At 36.5% G+C, this 24,905-nt stretch overlaps 2 protein-coding genes and 1 non-coding gene across 8 annotated transcripts in view; 2 read left to right on the top strand and 1 right to left on the bottom strand.

Annotated features, from left to right (window-relative positions):
- Positions 1 to 2,022: 2,022 nt before the first annotated feature.
- On the bottom strand, positions 2,023 to 22,680 carry LOC111510263 (pre-piRNA 3'-exonuclease trimmer). Of its 2 annotated transcripts, XM_023166176.2 has the most exons (7): positions 22,459 to 22,680; positions 22,174 to 22,408; positions 20,349 to 21,248; positions 19,044 to 19,130; positions 15,945 to 16,039; positions 2,556 to 2,654; positions 2,023 to 2,215 (listed from the first exon to the last, which is right to left on the bottom strand). In XM_023166176.2, exons 1-7 carry the CDS (start codon positions 22,593 to 22,595, stop codon positions 2,146 to 2,148), a joined length of 1,623 nt encoding a protein of 540 aa, XP_023021944.2. In that variant the 5' UTR covers positions 22,596 to 22,680; the 3' UTR covers positions 2,023 to 2,145. The 2 variants fall into 2 exon arrangements, with proteins under 2 accessions (XP_023021944.2, XP_074031639.1); XM_074175538.1 differs by lacking the exon at positions 20,349 to 21,248 and having other exon boundaries at positions 22,459 to 22,679.
- Positions 22,681 to 24,143: 1,463 nt separating this feature from the next.
- TRNAA-UGC (transfer RNA alanine (anticodon UGC)) lies at positions 24,144 to 24,215 on the top strand. The gene has a single exon. It is a non-coding gene; the product is annotated as a tRNA-Ala (tRNA).
- A 303-nt stretch (positions 24,216 to 24,518) lies between these two features.
- SERCA (ATPase sarcoplasmic/endoplasmic reticulum Ca2+ transporting SERCA) overlaps positions 24,519 to 24,905 on the top strand; it is a 53,706-nt gene continuing 53,319 nt past the window's right edge. For 4 of the 5 annotated variants that reach the window (XR_012465500.1, XM_023166167.2, XM_023166159.2 and 1 more), the window contains exon 1: positions 24,519 to 24,678. The gene's annotated coding sequence lies outside the window, so the exon portion shown is untranslated. Of the gene's footprint in view, positions 24,752 to 24,905 lie in introns of all 5 variants that reach the window. The other variant, XM_023166144.2, reaches the window with a different exon arrangement.

The raw sequence follows: 24,905 nt of genomic DNA on the forward strand, positions 1-24,905 counted from the left end.
CTATCTATCTTCCCTTCTACAAATAGATATTTACATGAAAAAAAGACATGATGGAATGTTACTTCTAATAGTGTAGAAATGTACGATTACAAAAAAAAATGTTAATTTTTTTTCCTTTTTCTCTGATGAAGTTTTCTAGTTTATAATTGTTATAAATGAGCTTCTCCATTTTGTCGTCTTTTTCTTTGTAGCTTCGCCTTTATTGTATACAATAATGGTATAATACAACAAAATCGCAATGGGGAATGTTCCTCAATTTGGGTTATTACAGCAAATGCAAGTTTGAACAAAATTAAGTTGAGTTTAATAAATTAGTTTTTCAGATTCATTTCGAAAAGTATTCAAATTGATGTTTCAAATGTTGGGTTTTAATTTTTAAAGGGATTTGTTTCTAATTCACATATTGGCAACAGCGTCTATATCAAGTTGAAATAATTTATACGTACCTAGATATTCTACTTTAAAAAAGAAGAATTATCTTTATAAATCAACAATTGAGGCAAAATATAAATTATAGTTCAATACCACCTCCACAAGCCAAAACAACAGTTGTTTTGTTATTTATTTATATAGAGGAAGATAGGTTAGGTGCACAAAATGTCATATGTCACAGAATGTCTGGGAACTCGGAACATAAGTAAACAGAACAGCACGCCTCTGAAATATGTCATCTTTGTTTGTCTCATACAGGTAACAGATTCATTGTTCTTTATTAGCTATAACCGATGTTCCCAAATGGTGGAGTAGAAACGAATCCCTTTAAATGTTGAATGCATTATTTCATTCCTCTCTTTTGAGTATTTAAATATTTTTTTAAAGAAAAAGGTTGAAATGATAAGTTTAAAATGCGTTGTTTTAGAGCTCTTTTATGAAAACTACTTGATTTTCGTCAGGAGGAACATTCCCCATTGATCACAACTATGATTGCTCAGCAATTGAATCACAACCCGTGCACAGAAAAAACCTCCCATATCGTAAATCCAGCCGTCACCACAGAAATATCGAATTATCGTAATTGACCGTATGTTGGCGAGAGCTTCAAAGTTGAATCAATTCATTGGCCAGAGGTCGCCAAAATCCGGGCACTACAATATATCAGCGAAACCTCTCTTTTACTCATGAATTTCCCGAAAGACCGTTTTGAAAATAGATAATTACCCGAGTGAGTTTATATATTTCTTGTGTTCTAATAATTAGCCAGCTTGAGCTTGCACAATTCTGTTTTCGTTTAATTTTAGCTGAGCTGACCCGCTATTACTGAACTTGAACGCAAATTCTGTGCCGTCTTAAATGATCGTGATTGTGAAATAATAATGCGTGTAATTCATGATGAGAAGCATTCTCAAAGACCTTTCCTCGAATTTTTATTCAGTACTTTGATGGTCTGTCACAAATGATGGAAAGCGTTGTCAAAAACTATTACACTATTCTCATCTAAATTTGGGATCAATGTGTTTTTAAACCATTCCTCAAAAATATTAGCTTCCATGTTCTTATGATAGTCATTATTGCAGTCCTCAAGTTTTTTTCCACAAAATTTCAAAGAATTCAGAACCCATCCTTCACTTCCTCCGTAATGCACAATGATTATTCGTGATCCTTCGTTTGCAGGCATGTTAGGCGTACACATTCTCGAACCATCAGTTCACCCTTTCGTAACTATGTTGTAAGAGTCATATACCAAGTTCCTCCAAATAGAAAATTTGCCGTTGTCCTTGTCTATATTTAGTTATTTGTTCTAAGTATTTGTTACGCAATTCCATTATTCTTCTGTTTTCCATACCTGCCTGACGTTTCTTTATTATTTTGAATCTAAATCCTAGCTTCTTTATCCAATTCTGAAGAGTTTTGTACAGCAGCTCACGTTATGGCCGGAAGTATTCAATTTCTTCCTTATGATTTCAGTTGTAGGAATCACCAGTTACTTAGACTCTACCACACAGGGTATTTTAGCTTTATCCTCCTCGAGTTTTTATAGAATTCAGTTTATGGTGCTTTCCATAGCGCAAAAAAACATGTACATTAAATAACAAATAGTTTATTTCTTATATTTATTTATAAAATATCTTGGTGAAAACAGTAAGTGAGAAAAGATATAAAAAATAACAAGTCAGTCCAATACTAATTATATTAGGCACAATCTCATCACCTATACTTGGTTATTAATGTATCCGCTACCAATACTAGAAGAAAACTAGTTGCCACAACGCCGGTACTGAAAAAAAAATATATGAAATCTCTCAAAAAGCATCAGCTTCACAATTTGTTAAAAACATATTAAATAAAATAATTGAAATGATAGAAGGAAATATGGCACATTTGACTTTCGAAGTTCTATTTTAGAGCTACTGACAGTACTCTACAATCAGAGCTATTCAGAATATAACATTGTGAATACAAGTAGGCAAGTGCGGCCCTGACAATAGTAGGTATCTGGAATGTACTGAAATTGCCCGCGAAATTTCAAATTATCAGCTTGTGGAGTAGTTGTGCTTTCTTAGAACTCTTCAAAGCACGGATATTTTTCATATGAAAATTTGTTATTGGATACTTACAATTTGCAAACGTTGGCTCCCACTGAATGCTGCCACCAACTGTACTCCGTTATTGTAAATTCTTCGTCGCCTAGAAATTCTTCGTGAATTTTTCTGGCGCTGTAAAATTCAAGAAGATAAACGATCGACTGCGAAACTAAAACACAGACACTAGTTCATAAATAGATCGGTAATTAGTTGTATCTGTTGTTGAAACACAATCAAGATATTAAAATAGATCACTCCCATCAATCATGGTGGCTTTTGTTTACATTACATGAAATGGATAGTGGACAGACGTGTCGGATTTGAAATTAGCAGGAAAAAATCGAAGTGACAAAAATATGATAATTGCAAATGGACTGTTGGTAGGAAGGTGTTTTTGGGAACTTCGATTTGACTTCAATACACTGTACGTGTATGAATTTACATTACAGCTACTCGCTCGGTCGAAACACACATACACAACACGTAAGATTTTTGAGTTATGATTTTTTTTTTACAAAAATTCAATGGAAACGACATTCCAAATTTGCTTTTCCCCTAAACTAAGGAAATTGTTTAAAATCTGGCAACACAGCGGCTCTGCCCAGTATTCGAATCTGCTTTCGCTGTATTTGACTTGTAACGCCGCTTCTCGAACTTCCGATAATAGAAGTTTCCAGAAAATACCAGAAATACGGAGCCGCTATAGAAGGAGCAGTTTGACAATCGAATCATCAATATTGGTTTAACGCGAGTAGTGGTGAGTTAGTATTAGAGAAATAAGTTGAGCAAACACGCAAATATAAGTATTATCTTTGTGAATAAAATAAGTTGACCCCTGTAAACGCAGTATTATACATATTTGAACTCGAAGTATATACGCAATAGTACAAAAATGCCCAAACTACAGAAACGTAGCTGCGTTAATCCTGCAGATAGTTTTTGCTATTACTCCTAAATCGCAGAAACGGCCAATTAATCAAATGACCGAAGAGCTTACCATAAGTATTTTGGATGTGTTGTTGGTGATCAAGATCCGGATCGGGGCTCCTCACGTATGTTGCCAAGCAGCAAATCTAAGTAACTGGTTAAATGGCAAACGCTCTTCTATGCCTTTTGCAGTTCCAATCATTACAACGACTGTTACTTTTGCATGACAGACGTGTCTGGTTTTTCAAGAAAGACCAAACACAAAATTGTATATCCGGATATTCCTTCTGCAAGAAGGCCGGTTCTTAATGGAGGAGGTTTACCAGTTCCAACACACCCGGCAAATTTGGAGAAAGTTTTGGAAATGTATGATGACAAGACAGGTCCCCATGATGTGCCAGAAAAAGACGTTCCTCATTTTCCCGACAGTGGAGGAATAGCACCCCATTCAATCGAACAAGGTGTAAATTACAACAATGGAATTTATTATTCCCTAAAACCAAAGTTACAATATTTAGGAACCGTAACCATGAGCTATCCTCGTTTTTTACTATGCAGGATAAAATTCGTGTTTGTGTAAATCCAAATGGTGTAATGGATTTGCACATAACCCGGACAAATGGCGTTTATTTATAGATTCGTCTAAAACAAGTTTAAAAGCCGTTCTGCTTTTAATGGTAACAAAAGACCCTCTATTCCTCTTGCACATGCGGTTGCCATGAAGGAAACACACGAAAGTATGTCACTCATTCTAAATGCAATAAATTATAATACGTATTAATGACAAATATGTGGTGACCTAAAAATCATAGGACTATCACTAGGTCTTCAGGCCGGATTTACGAAGTTTCGCTGTTTTCTTTGCCTTTGGAGCAGTAGGGCAACACAGAGCCATTACCAAGTAAAAGAATGGCCTGCCAGGTCAAGCTAACGTAAAGAATATACCTCTTGTTAATCCCAAAAATGTTTTGTTACCTCCATTACACATTAAACTGGGGTTAATGAAACATTTTGTAAAAGCATTAGACACAGAAGGTGATGACTTCTTAAACACGTTTTTCCAAAATTAGGTGATACAAAGCTCAACGAAGGTATATTTGTTGGAGCACAAATTAGAAAACTACTAAGTGATGAACAGTTTGATCAAAAATTTAGTAATTTTGAATTAGCTGCGGGGAGTTTTTTCAAAATAATTGTTTTGGAGTTTTTAGGGAACAAGAAAGTAGAAAATTACGAAACACATGTCTCTCACAATCCATTTCTTGCACTCCCATTTGAATTTTTCCCAGAAAATTTGGGTGCTGTCAGTGACGAAAAAGGAGAACGGTTCCACCAAGACATACTGACAATGGAGCAACGTTACCAAGGCAGATGGGATGTAGCAATGATAGGGGATTATTGTTGGTTCCTTATGAGGGAAAACGATGAAACAAATAAACGGAAGTCAACATTTGCAGAAAGGTTATGCACAAAAGACTCCATGTTTTTTCATGTGTATTATAAATAAAGTCTGTTGCCCTCATAATATATTGTTTTTTTTCTTGTTTTGATCTTATATTTCCCTATGTGATTTTTTATAAAATAAAAATTACTATAACTCAAAATCTTTACATGATGGGAAATTTTTGATGTTGGAGTCGCCGTCAGGATGCTTTAAACTCTCATCTATAGCCATTATAATATTTGTGGCAATTTTTTTTACTTGTTGGCTACTATAATTTGAGGCGTCAACGGAATGGAATACTATCACTTTCAGATATTCTTCTGACAGCTCCCATCATTACCCACTGTATTATCTGTTAAAATCTGTGTTTCCGTCGACTAGCGGTCGCCCCCCTATCAACTACGAATCTCAAAAGTCGAAACTTCTGCGAGCTAAAGACTAACGAGGTCTTAAAATGTGATTCCTAATACGTGTTGGAAGATAGCAAGTGAAAATCGATCGTCCGGCCTCGCGGCTTAAACCACCGGTTCACACAACGGTCGACTGGCTACTATCCTACGCTACCATCTACCATCCTGCGGTAGCCAGTCGGGCTTTACCTTATCGCCTTTGATAATGCCTACCGCAGTAGTTGACGAAACACCAGGCAGACCACGGCAAACAAAATCGGAGAATGTTTTTGACACATGAAAAATTGTGGGTATATATATGCTGTTTCGGAGAATCTACAAATAGGTGAGTACTCAAAAGAATAGTAAGACCAGTGGCAAGAGGTTGACTATCTCTGCCTTCTTCCAACCAAGTTCATTATCATCAGCCTTTTCAGTTTTTTTGCCAACTGGGGCAATAATTGGTTGTGATTCGTGTTATATTATTGGAACACTACGAATATACTGAGTTACGTCACAATCCTTTCTTTATGCTCCAAAAGAATCCGATAATTAATAGACTCCTTAATTATTTCAAGTGTGGGCCTTGGGCCTTGGTTATGCTTGATATTGAACATTGTATGTCGCTTTATATTGGACGGGACAAGTTCGATTCCACCTGTTCTTAATTAATTTTGCGACTACGCGACTAATGCCAATTTTTTTCTAAATTTAACTTGTGTCCGACGCTAGCTTGCAATTTTATTATCTATTTTTGGATTGAAGACTTATTTGAATTTTAGCATATTTTACGGAATTTGCAATACTTGAACCTTCATTTATGTCTGTTTGGGAAGCCATATTTGTCTGCTTACAGTAATAATCTAGGACCCCGTGAAGTAATAAACATCAGACTGGACACATCAGTTGAATATTGGTTTCTATTATACCGATATAACAAGACCCGATTCCATTACGTCTTGCACAATTTCAATTTTAGGTCCAAAGGTCTTTCGTCCACTCCTCCACATTGAACTAATTCCTATCGTTGGTCATTCACTCATAATGATATACAATATACAATACCGCTAAAACAAACGTATGAAAGTTATTCTTATTCACACTACCGTCCAACTCGTTCATTATGGAGTGGTTTGAAACACTGGCCATTGAAGAAGCCCACAAGAAGTCCCGATTCTGGTTGGGATACGTTGGCGACACCTTTATAATATGGAACCATGGGAGTACTGAACTAGAAGCCTTCCTGAAACACATCAACAGCGTAAGACCATCCATCACTTTGACAATGGAGAAGAAAGTCCACAAAGAGTTGCCATTGGTGAAGAGGACCGACATTAAGTGAGAAACGTCTGTATACCGAAAACCCACTCATACGGGACAGTATCTGAACCACCGTGCTTTCGGAATGTCTCAAGAAGGAACTAGACATCAAAAATGATCTTTAACGGAATGGATACTCCAAAGCGATGGTGGAACTGACTTTTGCTAAAAGACAGCAAAAGCCTCATAAGGAAGAGAAACTGCCACAGCCAGTGCTTGCATTTTCCTACATCAGAGGATTATCGGAAAGGATAAGAAGAATTGGGTCCAAGTACAACGTCAGAATCTGCTTCAGATCCGGAAACACTATCCGTAGCAGCCTCACGAAAACCAGGCCACCAAACGAGAAACGAGAATTGCATTTACCGGATACCCTGTGACTGCGAAATATCCTATATCGGTGAAACTAAGAGGCCTTTGAAAGTTTGCATTACCGAACACAAGAAACACACACAGCGAGGGGAAACCAGCAAATCATGAATAACAGAGATTGTTTGGACCCATCAACATAATATGGCGTGGTCCCAAGCTGAGATCATACACAAGAAGGAACACTGGTTTAGAAGGAAATTCAAAGAAGCCTCATATATGTGGTCCTAGAATGTATTCATCCAAGCTAGCGTAGAGATACGCAACATATGGAAACCCATAATCAAGCGAAAAATGGCAAACTCCCGCCAAATAGTCATCTCTCGCTAAACCTATAAATAGTCATCTCTCGGAGGAATTTATGTATTATGTAATTATGTATTGTTTTATAATTTTATACCTACTACTAAGAAGATAGACGAATTTTGTGATAATGTAGATAATCTAGCGAATCTGGAGTATGTTTGTATCATCATGACCATTAAATGAATATATATTATTCCAGAACAGATTTCATTCAGTAACAAGGAATATCCAATTTGACATATACATAAACAACAAAAGAAAGCTCAATATCAGAAATTAAAGAAAGTATATTGTTTTTGACATTGATGAAAACATTTCTGCTAACATATAAGAAATTACATTGGATGTTTAAAATTTTCCCACTTCTATGCAGTTTCTCAAAAAATTATGGCATATCCTTATTTTCATTTAATATCAATTCTTGAGCAATCACAGGCTTAAAGAAACTTTCAAAACGACTCAGTATAAATGGCAAATAGGAGCGGTACGAGGACAGATCCCTGAAGAACACAGGATATTAGGGTAATAAAAAATGATTCTGATTTGAAAAATCAACTCGAAGTAACGATCTGGCAGTTCTTCATCAGAATTTGTTGCAATAATCGTTTATAATACAGGTATTATACCTTTGAAAAAATCTTGAAAAATACGTCATAATTCCATCCTTCTCGATATTGAATATAAAAACTGAGGGTTGCGTTTTATGAAGTTGAAGTTACAATGACAATTCGTTGTTCGCTCGACTGATCTATAAATAACTTTAATATTTTTCACATTGCATTATATAATAGGTTTATAATTTCAAGATCACCCTGAACATATTTCAATATCTGGTCAATATCTGGTCATTAACAAATCGTAAATGAAGTATAAGCCAAAATGTGAGTGTAATTTTAATTTTGCGGACATTCCAATAAATAAACAATGTTTATTTTACTTGGACACCATTCTTAGTTGATCTATGAAAAATTCGATCAATTCCCGGTCCACGTGGGAAGTTGTGTGAGAAAGGCACGTGACAGGAAATACATTTTTTTGTTAGAAAATTATTCAGTAGTCGTTAATACAGGGTATGCCGTAGATTTGATTTTCAAATAACGCAAAGAACAGAATTAAATTTACATTTAAACTTGGAATAAGTGAAACTTCACTTACTATAAATGATCAACGAATTTTCAAGCCGTGGTGAGTATACAGCTAGCAGTGAGGGGACGAAAAGTAAGGCGTTTGTGTTCACATTTATCACCAATTAACTGATTGGGAAGTTGTCTATACCTACATCCTACATTTAAATCAATTTGAGATAAAGAAATTCTTTTAAAAATTGAGCGTGAGACTACTTTCATTTGGGAATATTCCAAGCATCACCCGAACTGACAAAAACAATTCATGGAAAGGTATTGCCTTATGAAGTTGTATTCAATCTACATTATCCCAACCAGGTTCTACATTATCCCAACTACAACATAATCAGATGATGTGAGTCATTTCCCTAAATCGTGTGGACTTTTGAGTTTGGAGTGATTGGTATAAGGATTCCTTACTGGAATTTACTGGTAAAAAAAGCGATTCATTTCCAACAGGAGTACCAGTTACAGGAAATGCTATTATTACAGAGTATATGTGGAATAAATATTAAAAATAATGGAATATAGAAATGTATACAAGTAAATGCCAAAATAAAGTATATATAAAATATTCGTTTAAGTAGAATTTCAAAGAGAAATGAAAAATTGAGTATATAACATAAAAAGTAATAAATCATGCAATGTAACAGTACTGACACAAAAGTTATTTATAGTATTATTAAAAGTGATTGTGGATAAAAGATACCAAGGCATTCAGAGAATCGAAATGAATATCGCAGTGTTCACAGATGTTATTGAAGCTACTGCACATGGAATTCAATGGTGATCGTAGCATAACATTTGTGCGTGATGCTTCGCAATAGAATTTCAGATTGTGTCGACCTTCACTTCTTGGTACTAAGAACCTGATCTCGGGTAAAAAAACCGTACTGTCAATATTGTTGTTTAGTAATTTATGCAGGAATTTTATACCAAGGATAACTCTCCTATTTTCCAAAGATGTCATATCAAATCGTGTCAACAATATGTTATGATCCATGCCTCTCGTGGGATATTGACCATCAACTTTCAGACATAAGTATTTTAGGAATTTCCTTTGTACGCTCTCAATTGATTTTTTATTGTAGTTGTAAACTGGATTCCATAACACAGAGTCATACTTTAACTTAGATCTGGCATACACGAAATATAGCAATTTTAAGGTGACAATACTTTTGAAGTTTTTGCCATTTCTGTAAATGAATCCAAGCATCCTATTTGCATCAGCAGTCATATTCCTTAAATTCGAATACTCGTACATTAAAGTTCGCTTTTTTGTTGTAAATGATATTATTTTACATTTGGATACGTTTAGTTGTAGACGATTATTATTACACCAAAGTTTGATTACATCTAATTCATGTTGACGTTGGCAGTCAGTAATGTCGTCGATTTTATAATATAGTTTCAGGTCGTCTGCAAATAGTAGGCTAGGAATATTCAAAGAGGTTGCCAAGTCATTAATGAAAATTAAAAATGAAAGAGGTCCAAGATTAGAACCTTGTGGTACCCCAGATGTAACTACGTACTGGGCCGATTTGAAAGATTCATATTCGACGAATTGTTTTCTGTTAACTAGATATGATTCAATTAGAGTAAGCAGTTGGTTGGAGAGTCCCAATTTTGTCAATTTGCTGAGAAGAACGTAATGGTCTATTTGATTGAAGGCTTTTTGAAAGTTAAATAAACAATATCGACTTGTTTTTGCTTGCCCAGGTACGTACAGAGATATTGATTCAAACATGCAAGATTTTTCATACATGATCTTTGTTGTACGAAACCATGCTGAGTAGGAGAAATAACTTTTTGAATATGGGAGTACATAACATTTTGCACACATATCTCGAAGTGTTAAGAAAAGTTACATGAAATTGAAATTGCCCGTAGTTTGTGATATCGCTGAAGCCACCTTTTATTAATATCGGGCAAATTCAAGCCGTTTTCCACTGCTCAGAGAAGGCACAAGTTGATAAAATTAAGTTGAATATGCTAATTAGAGGTATAGAGAGAACGACGATACAGTCCTTTATCACAAGACTAGGAACAACGCCTGCGGTGAGTTTATTTCTTATTTTTTTTGTATCAGTAATACTATCAATTTTAGAGAAAACAGGGTATGTCCAATATATGCGGTTTCAGCTCTTAACCATTGACGCATTGCGGCCACAAGTGTGCTATACTATACTCTCGGCACTCATGCGGTAATGACGAGACATGTACTGTTTTACGCACCATTGAATCCGTTGTGGGGAATGAGGAGTGCCGAATTTATTGGAACTATCCATTCCTCGCCTTCGGGCAGATTCAGGTTGATAACGAATAAAATATCAAGATTTACAATTCGAATTTCGTGGACTATGGTCAGACCTCTTGGATGAAATGATTGTACTGATTATAGTAGTCCTTGGTGAAATGATGCCCTCTCTAATCCCACAGGATCAAACTGGCTTATCTCAAAACGACAAATTCAGAAAGCTGAGAAAGTAAAAGAAAGCACAAAATGTTTTGGGAACTGAACTCAACATCGTTAAAGTAAAGGAAATGTTTTGATGATTGGGTTGTTCGTTGGCGTAATTGTACTATTTCGTAAGGGTTCTACTTTGAAGGTGATACAATAAAGTTGGACAAATAACTGGTGAATACATAAAATGAAGTACTTTCCCAAACGGAAAGCACACGAAATCGAAACGATTTGTAAATGACAGCTGACAGGCCTGTGTTTCTTACCATTTGGCGTAGTTTTAATATTTCCGCCAGATGTCGTATCTGAATGATGAGTTTCCCTATGTTTCTCTAAACGTCAACAGAAAGTGTAGCAGAACAACGGTAGGTTTTCTCAAATTGTAACCACGCTATAAATCAACCGATTTACGACCACAAACAACCGTAAAAATATTATTGCGATTTATAACACGATACACTAACGCAGAGAATAATTTTCAAGGCGGCCGAAATCCAAAGTCGCATTCTGTTTAGTACGTCATTAAGAACGCTGGGTGTTTAATAGCTTTCTGAAAAGAATTAATTTTCCTGTCACGAAAACGACCGTTTTATTGTTGAGATTGAAGGAGACGTAAGGCGAAAATTAGATTTTTCCTGACTATTTTTATAGATCATTTTTTATCGCGGAGCTAGAAGTGTCACGAGTCCGGTCTTCTAAAGCTATCAGTCAATTTCAGCCTTGAGAGAAATACAATAGAGGGATTACGCGGCAATAGAAATTGTATCTGCATTGAAAAATTGTTGTTTCAACTGAAAATAACAAGAAAACTCACACACTCAAAATTCAATGACGTTACGATTAGGTGCTTTATTACCTGTGTTTTGTCCTTAAAAAAAAAGAACTTGAATTAACGATATAGCCCTGTTCGTTATCTTGTTCAAGTCAGATTTATGGGCCCTTATCCTTTCGGCTGTTTGAGTTTTTCTTGGGTTCCTGTGGCGGGGCGGCAGGGGATTGCATGGTCCTCTGTCGTCTTCTTTTGGCTCTTTGCCCTGTGTGTAGAGGTCGCAGCGTACTTCTTTGGCTTTGCGGCCGTTTAGGCACTGTTTCTTTTTTTATTTTTCGGCAAGCATGGATTGCAGTACCGGAAACTTCACTAGAAGCGCCTGCAGCTGTCCTAAGGCCGTTGGGAAACCTTCGGGAGAGCTGCAGGCGTTCTCTGACGATAAACGGCCCTCGCGTACGGGACGTCACTCCTGATTGAGTTTCTTCCGACAGGCCTTGGGTGTGTGGTCTGTCTGTTTTCGTTCGGCCTATCTGAGGCTTTTATTTTGAGGGCGTTCTGGGCACTTATGGAAGCTCGCTGGGTGTTCTCCCTTGCAGTTAAAGCATCGCAAGGCCGAGTTTTTAGGTCTTTTGCATTCCTTGGTCATGTCCCGTCCGGCACATCTAACGTAGGCTTGAACTGCTTTACAGTTGCGTTGCGTTTGACCAAACTTTTGGCATCTGTAACATTGCCCTGCTCGGTTTCTCGGTTTCTGTGTTTCGGCGCTTACACGCACGTTTAGAATTTCTGTGATCTCATATATTTTGTTTTGGCTCCTTGGAACTAAAACAAGCACGAACGGTATCGGTACCTTGTTAGCTCTACTCAGGCGGGCTACGGAAAGGATCTCAAATCCTTTGCCCTGGAGTTCAGTCTTGATGTCGTCACACTCTATGGTTTCCGGGACCCCGCGAAAAACTACTCTGAGTGGTTTTTCGCTTTTCATTGTATAGGTGTGATAGGGTATTTTCTCTTGATCGAGGATCCGAGTAATTCTCCTATAATCATCTGTATTTTTAAGATGGACTTTAATTCCATCTGTTGTGTTCACCGCCCGCAATATGGAGATGTTTTGCGCAGCAGCAATCGTGTTAAAAGCTTTCCACTTCTCTTTTGCGCGTCTCTTACTAGTTCTTCGTCGCCTACTTCCATTGAGTCAGGTGGCGGGACTTCTGTTTCCTCTATATTTGCCGACTTATTTTTCTGAGTGGGCTTTTGAATTTGATCTTCCAGTGCCACGCCCGGCTTTTGTGATAAGGCGGGTGTAGTTTTATTTGATTTTGGCTTTGGCGGGTTTTAACTGTTTTATTTGTCGAGCCGTATCTGGCTCTTTTTTCTCCTTTTCGGGGCCTTTGATTCTTGGCTTTCTTCGCCCGACATAATATCGTCGCTGACCAGATCGCTGATGTCAGAGTCGGAGTCGATAAGACGATGAATTAGACGTTTTTGTTTCTCAAATTCAAGTCCATTCTCTTTGCAAAGAATTTATATCCTTCCACTAGTTCGGTACTACTTATTTCATAGTATTTTATAATAGTTGACATTATAGCCAGACCTGCTTCTTTTGGCTTACGAACTTTCGTAAAACTGAAAATCGTTTCTATAACTTGTTCCATCTCGAAAGATAGATGCTACACTTCGAAATTAGCACAACGAAAATTTGTCAATTTGTCAACTTGACAGCTGTCTGACATCGTCTATGATATAGTCCTGACTATAACATAACAATCTGCACTGACAGCAGACAAGCCCTATTAGCGTTGAACACACAACGTGTTACCTCAGGGCTAGTACTAGAGTGCCACCAATATTTAGCCAAAGCCTCGATAGATAATAATATTATCCTGAGGTGGGTTGAAGGGCACGACAGAAGTAGAGGTTATCGCATTGCCGACTCTTTAGCCAAGGAAGCGGCTGGACTAAGAATTTTAGGACCCAGTGACATCTGACATCTACGGCCTGATGACCTCAACAATTGCTGAACTAGTCAAACGTCACACCCATGCTCAATCACTAAAGAGATGGGATGAAATCAAAGGATGTAATCTTGCCAGGATCACCTTGGGTGACCCTGGGAAGTTGGCGCCGAAGAAATATCTGACGATGACCAGGAAAAATCTACGCCTTACAGTAGGATTTCTGACTGGCCACTTCAACTAAGGAAACACCTCCATAATATGGGGCTAGTAGACAGTGCAGGATGTGTGAACAGGAAGATGAGACTGTCAGGCATGTACGGAGTGTCCAGAGTTATCGTCAATAAGAGAGTGTGTGTTCGGCGAGTTTTGGCCTACACCTATCGATATAAAGGAGATGTCTTCCAGAGACCTGTCCTAGGAGGACAACTTCTCGGGAGGATGTAGAATGGGTCACATGTGGCCTAAGTGCTGTGAACTTACACTAATCCTCCCTATTCTACAGATACAGAACGCCTATGTTATCATTAGTAAATTATACTTAGTGTGTGAATTAAAATGGTTACTTCAGTTTTCTCGCCAGTAAAACGAATTAGCAAATGTGTAACACTTATTGAAATCTTGAACACGAATATCAATTTGAATAACTTTTCATAGGACATTCTATCATAACCATCACAAAATCTAAAGGCAACTCTGATAATGATTTAGATATCAGGGCTAACTTTCAAAATAGAAATCTGCTTTGGTAGATAATGTCAAATAATCTCGATGAGAATCCAGATTTATATTTATCTTGATAATGAAGCTTGCTTCTCGATCCTTCACTTTTAATAATAAAAATTGATTCATCTCCGAGTGAACTGCCAATTTGGCAGAACTTCAACTGCAAAATGTAGACTTTTGTTCAAAGAGGAAACTGTGAACAGTTGTTATACTATACAATTTATTCCCTGATAAGACAGAGTTTGAAACATTTGTGAAACCGGATGGATAGTTTGGGGATAATAGTTATGAGATTGTTTCCAAGAAGAGATTTGAAATTATTTATGCAACACATTTCAATCAAATACGCTTTCTGTTCAAAAATATTTACTCATTCATCGATTTCTATTTGGTCCTCTTCAAAGTAGTTCCCTCCTGAGTTTTGTCAAATATTTTTTGGTATGTCCTTGAGCTTTCTTGGCGATTCGGTATTCATCTCCTCACTTGTCGCAAAACGCCGTCCTTTCATGAACCTCTTCAATCTTGGAAACAGGAAAAAGTCATGAGGGGACAAATCTGTGAATACGGTAGCTGAGGCATGATTACGATGTTGTTTTGCTTCTTTTTTCGTATTGCTTCTCCCGGGCGAGCGTCGTTGTTCACATTTTCTCCACCTTTTGTGGAAAGCTTGTGAACATTTTTTCTGGCTCAAGAGTACAATCACCGTATACCACTGTCAATATTTTATCTAAATTGAACTATTTAATATTTGAAATGTTCAACTATTACTTACTTAAATTGTATGTATATTATTATGATAATGTAAGGAAAGTTTATTTATTAATAAAATCTTTTATTGATTATGAAATATATTTTATTCTTAATTACAATTCTTGCTACGCCTCCAGCTGTTATATTTTCACGCTCAAGTTGTACAATACGTTTAAAAGATGGAATAATTTTAGTATCATCATTTTTAAGCAATGTCTCACATAATAAAAGAATATTACAACCTCGAGTGACCGAGTCAATAAGATCGAGACTATGAGCATTGAGGTTTTGACAATCAATTGTAAAAAGTAACATTCCTCTTTTATTTGAAATGAACTCAATGAAACTGATGGCGTTCAGAAACGCTAAAGATATATAGAAATTCAAAATACAGCCGTTGCGGCAGTGCTTGTTATTGATAAATCATATTATACTATATTATTGAACTTACCTTTCGTTAGGAGATTCCGTACTGTTCCCAGGATCATCTTCTGCTTGTTCCACCAATTTTTTTTTAATCACTCTCAAAAGCGGTGGTAGTTTTAGGTTATATGTTCACTGTCAACAATATATGTCTATCGCACACTAAACACTGAGTCATGCGAAGAGAGGGGAGAGAAACGTCTGTCCAAAATACGTCTAACGCTGTAGATTACTGTGAGAGAGGAGGAGCCTGCCTGTCACTGACGTATGCGTAAGAGGGAAGCCAAACAGACTGGTGCCGTTACGCGTTACGTCACGAAGCAGTTTACCTTCCTATAAGAAGTTATCACTTCAATAAAAAAATCCCTTACCGAATGTTAAGAGCCCGCGAAATTTAAACGTTCACTTTATTTTTTCAACAGACTTCGTATATGTATTATATATAGTTTTACTTACGTTTGGTCATTATCGGTGGCAATCAAATATCTTCCTCTGTGGAATGGAAACGTACGAATTTCAAAAAATCCTAGTCCGCTCAACATGTTTGACACCTGAAACAATCAATGAATCAAATAAGCATATTTCAAAACTACCAAGGTGACGGTTTTCTGGGGAAAGGTTTTTGCTAGCCAGTTCAGAATTGTGACGTGAACAACCTGTGGTTTGGGGGGATATATTTAGATGTAGAAAAAAATCTTGGTTAGTGATAGTCACACATACTGTGTATGTTTTTACAACCATGTATCTAATGATTTCAGAGATATACTGCGTGGAAGCTGCAGGCTGACGTTTCGTCTACTATTGCGGTAGACGTTATCGAAGGCGATGTGGTAACGATCGCAGTGCCCAAGTTTGTGCTCAAGTTGTTGTTCCCGTTGTTCCAAACGCATTAACTAAGATGATTGATTCATATTAGTATTTGTGAGCCTGGCTTGGTTTCTCTCAATTAGACTACCTGACCTTTTTTGTATACCTTTAAGAACAGGTAGCCAGATTTTATTAATGTTCGCACTCTCCTTCGCTGTATCCATTCTCTTTGAAGACGTCTTTTGTTGGAATAATTCTACATCTGATGTTCAAATTCTACCTTCGAACAAAAAAAAAATTTGTTTTTCAATTCTCCAGAACAATAAATATCTTTTTATGAGTCAGTGGAGGTTATGAATGGTCGTTGTAAAAGTATAGTGTGTTTCAAAGCACCTCCGAAGTATTTTCAAGAACTGCCCGTTAATGCATAATGTTGGTTTACAAGAATAGAAGTTCTATCCTGCTCTATCTTGAAAAAAGTTCGTCAATGCAGAACAATTTTTTGAACGTGGCATTCGTACAATAACCCCTCTTTGAAAAAACGCTTGATGTTTTTCAAAAACACCGTGTCGTGATTTAACAACAGCTATAAATTACTGCAAAATATCTTCGCAAATGTATTGTGCTGTGCAAAAGAGTAAATATAACTCGGAGATGATTTCGTTCGCCAAACTATTTTTAGAAAACGAAATTTTTGGAACCCGCCAAAAGCATTCGGTGACAATTTCGAACGTCGCGACCTCTAAAATCGTTCAGATTCCTTATATAATTCATCAGATGTGTAATAAATTCGTATGGGGAAAGTTTCTCGCCGTTTTCCTAGATATACAGTCATAAATCTTCATGGATCATTACAGTAACAAAGTCGTTAATAATAAGTGTTATTGGACATGGATATAACTGTTGTTTGAAAAATCACAATAAATGATGATAAAAGTGTCAAAATTATGGTGAAATTAGAATTAAATATTAAATCAATTTATTATCCAAATCATTGGCGAACACAGTAAGCGCGCTAACCTCAGAAATTATATGATCCGTCATTATAAACAATATCAAATGTGCTTTCTCTGATTCTTCCCCGATTCAACTGACGCCATCTATGGGAGAACTAAATCCCCGGATATCAAAAATGAACAAGGCTCCCCAAAACAGTCAGTTGTAAAGCCAAGCCAAGCTGTTGGACCTCTGTTTTGCAACCGGTTGCCTTGCAGTGAAAGACCGAGAACGAAGTTTTTTTTTTTTATAACTGACCGACTTGTGGAGCCTTGTTCATTTTGAATATTCGAGTCTTGAGTTCTCTGTTGATCCTATAGATGGCGTCTTCGTAAGTGGAGATGTTATCGTCTTTCCTCACTCAGTCTTGTCCTTTAAGAACAGCTGAGCCTAGCAATGCATTTATGACCAGACCGACGAACTAAGACTCCAACCGAATGAATGTTTCCGGTCAGAACACTGTACGGAACATCAAGCTCTGAGAGTGGTTGACTATGCGATTGAAGGTTTCAACCTGGGCAACGGTTACCACACCAGAGCGATTCTTTTCTAGCTGACCGACCGATGCAGAGTAGGAAATGAATTCTCCGCTACGCGACTTCTGGAATCAGGAGTCCCACAAGGCGCAGTTCTATCCCCAAACGCTACGCGGACGACACAGCTCTACTGGCAAGATCCACCAAACACGCGTTAGTTACAGGATACCTGTTATAACAAGCGGATAGACCAGATAAGTGGGCCAAACTGGATCACCCTACTCCAAATCATCCTATGTGCCTCCACTGCCTGGGGCCAGTGCGCCGAGTCATACAGACATTCGTCTCTCTCAACGTTTCTACACTGTGAGATCTGGTGAATGCCTTCCGAAAAACAACTATTTTCCCGGTTACTACCATGAGGGACATTGGATTATATCCGACAGATATTCGTGGCTTCGTCCACGAGATGGGGCTGTTACTAGTTAACAAATTTTTCTCTAAGATGAAAGAATCAATATGCAATGACGATGGGTAATACACCAAACCGGACCGTAGGAGGTGTACTTGATAATTTCCAGTGAAACTGCTGTTAGATGAATGAGAAACATCTGTGTGGAGTAACCCACATTGATGTCTGTTGGATATAATTCAATGTTCATCGTAGTATTAGCCGGGAAAGTAGCTGCTCCCTGAGAGGCATTCATCAAATCCTACATTGTAGGGATTTTGGGAGAGATGAACGTTTTTATTTCAAAATATTCAGTATCTAAGCAAGCATAATTTCTAGAAAGGTTTTGTTTGCATATCCATCATGTACAGATCTGTCACTTTACAGCGAATGTGCCGAAAAATAAGTTATTGGTGATTTCAACATTCACAATCATAACATTCTTCCACGAAACCTCACGGATATAAATATAATTTTAGACAGAGAATTTTGTACTACTAAAGATGTCATTTCGAATATTATTTACATAGCTTTACAAATTTTATATACATTTTTATATCTACACCTCTGTCTTGACGTACCTACACAATTATGTTGTGAATTTATCATGTAAACATTTTTGTAATTTTCAAAGGTCAATAAATATCTTATCTTATCTATTTCCTCAAATTGTTTGACCATGCTGGAATAAGCATTCCAACAGCAGCAGCAGATATTGACAAATACAATCCTAAAATAGATCTACAGGTTTCTATATTAAATGGAAGTACCACCGAAAAATGGCAAATATTTCTGAAAATCGATATTCTTTTCAGGAACTCTTACCTGATATATGCTTAAATTGCGCTTGATGTTGGATTGCAGGACCAAAAATGGAGGCTTAATGGGTTTAGGATCATCACCATCAAGTTTCTGTAACATGAATGACAGTAAGATTTGAAGAAAAATTAATGTGCTATACCTAATCTATATTGATTCTATAAAATCTTCAATAAATAAAGAAAAAAAAAATTGTACTCGTATGCTCATATTGACAACTTCTCTATGGAATAGTTCTCTATCAAATAGACCCCAAATTTGGCAGAATTTTCTGCATATTTTTGTTGAAAGTCCAAGTTTTGTTGTATCAATAGTATTACGAAGTATAGCTTTTTTATTCACAAAAAATGTGTTCTCATAGAAGTCATCAGTTCAAATCATGATATTCATGTATAAATTTCTACAAAAAAAAGGGAACCTTTTTTCAAAGGAGTCAGTGAAGAACATGATAATCTGGAATCTATTATAGTTAGATACCATCAAATATAATGGTTTTCGTCATTAAAGTTTCAATGAAAAAATATCTCAAGCTTTTCCTTTGTCAAATTAAAAATTTCATGGGAAACTGTTTCAATATGTAGAAGTTATCACCACGCATGATTTTAGAGAATTCTCACAGGAATTTAATTATTCATTTCAATAGAGACAGAGATATTGCATATCACATAATTTGCACTGACAAAGGGTTGATTATATTTGAAAAATTTCACCACATATATTAGATTTTAAACATTTTTGAGTTTGATAGAAAAAAATTGATATACTGTTTTCTTAACATTACAAAATATAATATAATTGAATTATTTTGTTGTTCTGATGCATAATTACTTGGGATCTTCTAAATTTTCATGAGATAATAGTGTTCTGTCATCAGCGTAGGAATAATTAGGAGTTATTCATGTATTGTAGATATCATTATAGAATACTAAATACGGAATAGGCCCTACTATAGATTCCTGGGGCAACCCATGTCTGTAATGAGACTGTCTGATTTGATACTATCTGTTACTATGACTTGGGTGATTTTTTAAGTAGGATTCTATCCAATCAAGCTGTCAAAACCTTCCAAAACAATGTTTTTGGGAAAAAGTGTCTGGGAAAAATTGGTTTCAATGAATGCAAAATTTCTTCATCTTGAAAGATCATTTTGTTACATTTTGTTACAAAAACTGTTTTTCCTAGAATTTGTAAAATTGAAAAGGTATGAGTTTTTCTTGTCCCCTACAAAGATGATTGAATTCATCTTCCAGAGATACATTCAGAAAACTCACAATAGAATCAATGTAGGCTTCAAAACTGTGATTTACTTACTACACAATGAACAGAACACCTAATAACATTTATCTTGTTCTTGAATTCTTCGAGGGCCTGAATAAGATGGGGGCTCACAAACGGTCTCAACCCAGAGTAGTTTCTGTTCAACGCCCAAAATGCCATACACAAAAAAATATACCCTGTACAGTACGAGTCCCAACCAGCTTCATGGTACTTTTCAACATAGCCGTTGTTCGCGTGCTCTAATTTAGGTACATCGTACACCAAAAACCGTCCCACGTCTTGGCTGAAAAACCGGTAAAGGAAGTCCAAACCTTTGTCATGCCATCTCTTACGAAGAGGAACTTCTAATTTTATTGCACGAGAGATATGTTTCGTATCGAAAATAATGGGAAAAAGTTGGTTCATACGTTTTTTAAAACAACTGTAAGAGGAAGGCAATGGGCTGTCGAAGCTGTGGACCATCAGAAATAAATCTTGGAAGCAATTATGTCCCACAATTGGTTTCTTAAGGGACACTAAAAGTCGAAAGACCCGCGTGAAGCCTAAAAGCTGGGAGATAAGCTCCTCTTCCAAGTTTTGCGATGCCTCCAGCTTTGCACACTCTTCGACAGTGAGTTTCTGTAAAACAAAATCTTTGTTCTTCTCATCTACAAAAGTCCACACCTTCGAAAATTTGCACCTGAAGCGTTTATGTATGAAATAAAGCATTTCATAACTGTTCCAAAATTTATCATATATCTCAGGCAGAGAAAGTTTGTCTCCGTGTTTTGCAACCTTGTACCATTCTCTCACTTTTTTGCGTACTTCAAAGAAGAGCGAGTTCAATTCCAATTTCGATTCAGCCACATCGTTTGTGATGGTACCCTGCTTCAACTTTTTCCTGAGGGTTTCTTCTTCAGGACTGCTCAAGAAGGGTAAACCTACGGATGCAAACTAAAAACAAACTGATGAAGAATTGATAACATTTGTATGTAGAGCCATGTCAGAAAACTGCCATAGTAAGTTTGCAAATGTTACTGATTCCAAAATGTTACCAGCAAATTAAGAAAATATGAATAGTGATCGTTCAGCCTGGGGCTGGAACCACCGACCAACACGGCGGTCAATTCGAGTGAGTGAAAAAGCACCCACATCAAACCGACTGGCTACCGATCGAACAAAAGTTCTTTAGTAAATAGTTAGTAGTTGTCAATAATCATTCCTAACAAAATTACCAGAGAATACGAAGTTGTAACGTCACAATCTGATTTCCGTTAAGCAGCTGTTACTCCCCCTCAAACCCTCAGAAGTCAAAACTTGTACAAGCTTAGAATTCACGGGGTCTTACCTTTTAACATGTGATTCTCAACATTCACCAACAATTTTTGGTTTATAGCAGGTATTTCTTGCATTAAGGAATGCATCATCTGGATATAACATGCTTTTGATGTTTTTACAAACAACAATATTACTGAAATGAAATAAACATAATACAGGCTCTAGAACAGAACCTTGAATGATTTTTTTAGATCAGCTGTATTGCACTGCTCATGTTCTGAAAAACAATTTTGGGGGATTCTCTAGTAGACTGCCATATGACTACAGTCAATGCATCATCTTCGTTGTAGGAATTTTTACTTCAGTCTCTTAAAAAATGGATACTGATGCCAATAAATATGAATAAAAAGTCCGCGTTTGGAATAAAGCTGAGCTCCAGGTATGATAGCTTCTATAGCTTTGGATGTTCCTTCTGAATTCAATTTACTCATATCTAATTTCAAGAAATGACTGTGAGCTTTGTGCTTTATTACTTTAGCAGTTTCTAGACTAGGTTGTACATCTCAAGCAAATCAAGGGCTATTCTTTCTGAAAATCATACCTGATTAAAATCGAAACCATGGAATGCTAAAAATTTTACAGCGCCAGGGTCGAACAGAAAATTTTTGTGAATCGTTGGGAATGATGGCGGTAGGAGGTAAAAATTGTAAATTTTGCCCCGGAAGCAGTTATCTGTAAGATCACAGGTGAAAGCTGTAATTCCAATTTGTATGGGTACGACATGTTCCATAATTTTTCGTAACTTGCGGTATCTTTCCGAAGGGGTGTCAAAAATACTGAAATACCTGGATCAGCAAAAAAAACAATCTGGTTCTCAGGTGCTTACCTGGGAGAGTACTCTTTTAGAGGATACAAGGCACTAAATTCTAAATCGAAACTGATGAACCTAGCATCTTCCAATGATCTCTTTATTTCGGGAAATTTTTCCTTAAAATTTATAATGTTTATATCTGTTCTACACATATTTAAATTGTGGGAATGAGCACAGATATGTTTTAGAGGATGATAGGTTAATGTTAACCTTAAAACTTGAACATAAACAAAAATGAAATACAAGAAGAAGAAGTATATAAGCGCGTTTCAAAAGTTCTTTGATCTCCAAAAGTTATTCACTGTCTCTGCTCAGTATACTTTTGGCGTTTTCTCTTGATAAAACTGTTGCACATCCAGCGTATTTATATCCTTAATCAATGTATTCACAACTGAAGGATACATACAATTTGCACTAGCTTAACGAAATGGAAACACCATTTGATCGAGTAGATATCGAATAACTTGGGGCGGGAATGATAGATCTAATATATCATTACGCGAACAAAACGCACCTAATGTCAAGACTGTCAGGCGTCAGCTGATAGGTACAAAATCATTTATTTATGTACATAAACATATGGGAATCACAGATCAAAATGGTCGGTGATCTTCTGCATGAGTTTCCTGAAGACATGTGAGGATTGCTGTTCATAGAAAGACAACAATAACCTGTATACCTCATCCTCCAGATCCTCCATTCATTAGATCAATTATTGCTATTTTGCAGTTATAGTTTTTTCTGCGTTTTTCATATTCCTATTATTTTGTCTTACATTTTATTATAACTCGAGTATGACTTGGAACGAAAGTTGAAGTTTGAGATAAATATTATAATTTTCATCTTAGTTTCAATCAGAAGCATTGATGAGTAATTTCCCCCCATTCACACTTTTGCAATAACAATTTATTTATACACGCCGAGTTAGAAGAAAATGAGACTAACAGATATCAAAGTGTAGCCAATCAGTGAAAAGCTGAAAATCCAGTTTTTGATTATTTTAGTCAATAACAATTTTGGTTGGCAAGAGTTTAAAAAAGAATTGATGGAGATGTGAAATTCTATCGTTTTTTTTTACAGATTTAACCACTGAATACTTCATTTTCAACTTTTGAAACTGAGTAACAGATATTTTGTATTTAGACGCAAATCAAAGAAATATTTGTTGATGCAAAAGGGAGTCCAAGACATTGGGATACCTACCAATTCATATGCTTATAGATTTCTTACTTTTTCTCGTATTTTTTCATTCATCACCTGATTAATAAAACCCACTATTGATTCATTTCACACTTTTCTCATAAAGAGGTACACAGAGAGAGAATAATTATATACGACACATCGCACAATGAGGTATAGAATTAGATTCCTGTGGCATTTTCTTGAATTTTCTCCTGAACTTTTCCACCACCAGATAGACAAAAAATTAATACTTGTATGATGTAATATCAAGCTCATTTTTTATATATCTATACTAAAAAGATGGAAAGTAATTTTATACTCCAAAATTCCACATTGAAACAATGCACTGATAATTTATTCGACTGCTACGAATTATGATAGTTAATGCAATTATTCAGGTCGCTATTGTTCAATTCAATTCAACTAAAAAGTATACATAATATAACTTAATTTAGATTTCAACATATAATGTTATATATTATCTTTCTTCAACAATTTGTCGACTATAATTTTTATCAGGGGATGTAGCTCAGTGGTAGAGCGTTCGCTTTGCATGTGAAAGGCCCGGGGTTCGATCCCCCGCATCTCCAGATTGTTTTTATTTTTTTTAAATCTGAAAATTCACGATTTAGGCTTCATCAGTAGTTAGTTCGAGAGCGGCAGTATGTCATGTTGATATTCGGAACAAGATATATCACTGGTGCCATTAGGCAGCTTTGAATTCACCTTAATTAAGTGAACTCCCATTACTGCAGTCATTATTTTGCTGCCGATCACCATAATTAAAAAAAAGTCGTGATTTTCGGTACGATAGGGGAGGCTCTGTAGTCCCGGTTTGGCAGCGTGCCCATGGACAGAGTCCCCGACAGGTAGCTACCGAACTTATAAAAGCTCCAACGTTGTGTTAGCGGTGCCCGTTTGTTCTCCTCAGTTTAGTGAAACATTGCATATGTGTTTTTCCATGGGGGCCTAAAAGTACGTGTCGCTCGTAACCTTTCATTTCACGAACTGAAAAACAAGTGCATACACGGTGGGACCACTTTGTGATTAGCGGTAAGTTTGAAAGTGCAGTGAAGTGAAACATCTATCAAGGATTTATAAAAATATCATTTTTCGTGCTAAAAATGTAGGTACCACTGGACTAAATTCGTAAGAGTAAGACAAACGTTGCTTTCATTTGTTTGTATTGTGTAGGGAAAGTGCTTGACAATCCGTGACTAGGGACTTTTTTCCAGTTGTTACATAATACCACGGATTTCGTGAAAAGTGTGTAAGACACC

This window comes from Leptinotarsa decemlineata, unplaced genomic scaffold, assembly GCF_025532065.1.
Source record: "Leptinotarsa decemlineata unplaced genomic scaffold, Ldec_3_MD MMD2_tig00001064_RagTag_RagTag, whole genome shotgun sequence".
Classification (NCBI taxonomy): domain Eukaryota; kingdom Metazoa; phylum Arthropoda; class Insecta; order Coleoptera; family Chrysomelidae; genus Leptinotarsa; species Leptinotarsa decemlineata.

Bases quoted from the DNA above. Each gene is read 5' to 3' on its own strand.
- LOC111510263 (XM_023166176.2), bottom strand. From the start codon at position 22,595: ATGTGTAGAACAGATATAAACATTATAAATTTTAAGGAAAAATTTCCC. The intron at 22,409-22,458 runs GTAAGCACCTGA...CAGGTATTTCAG, and splicing joins CTAAAAGAGTACTCTCCCAG to TATTTTTGACACCCCTTCGG. The intron at 2,216-2,555 runs GTAAGTATCCAA...TTTTTTTTTCAG, and splicing joins GGAGCCAACGTTTGCAAATT to TACCGGCGTTGTGGCAACTA.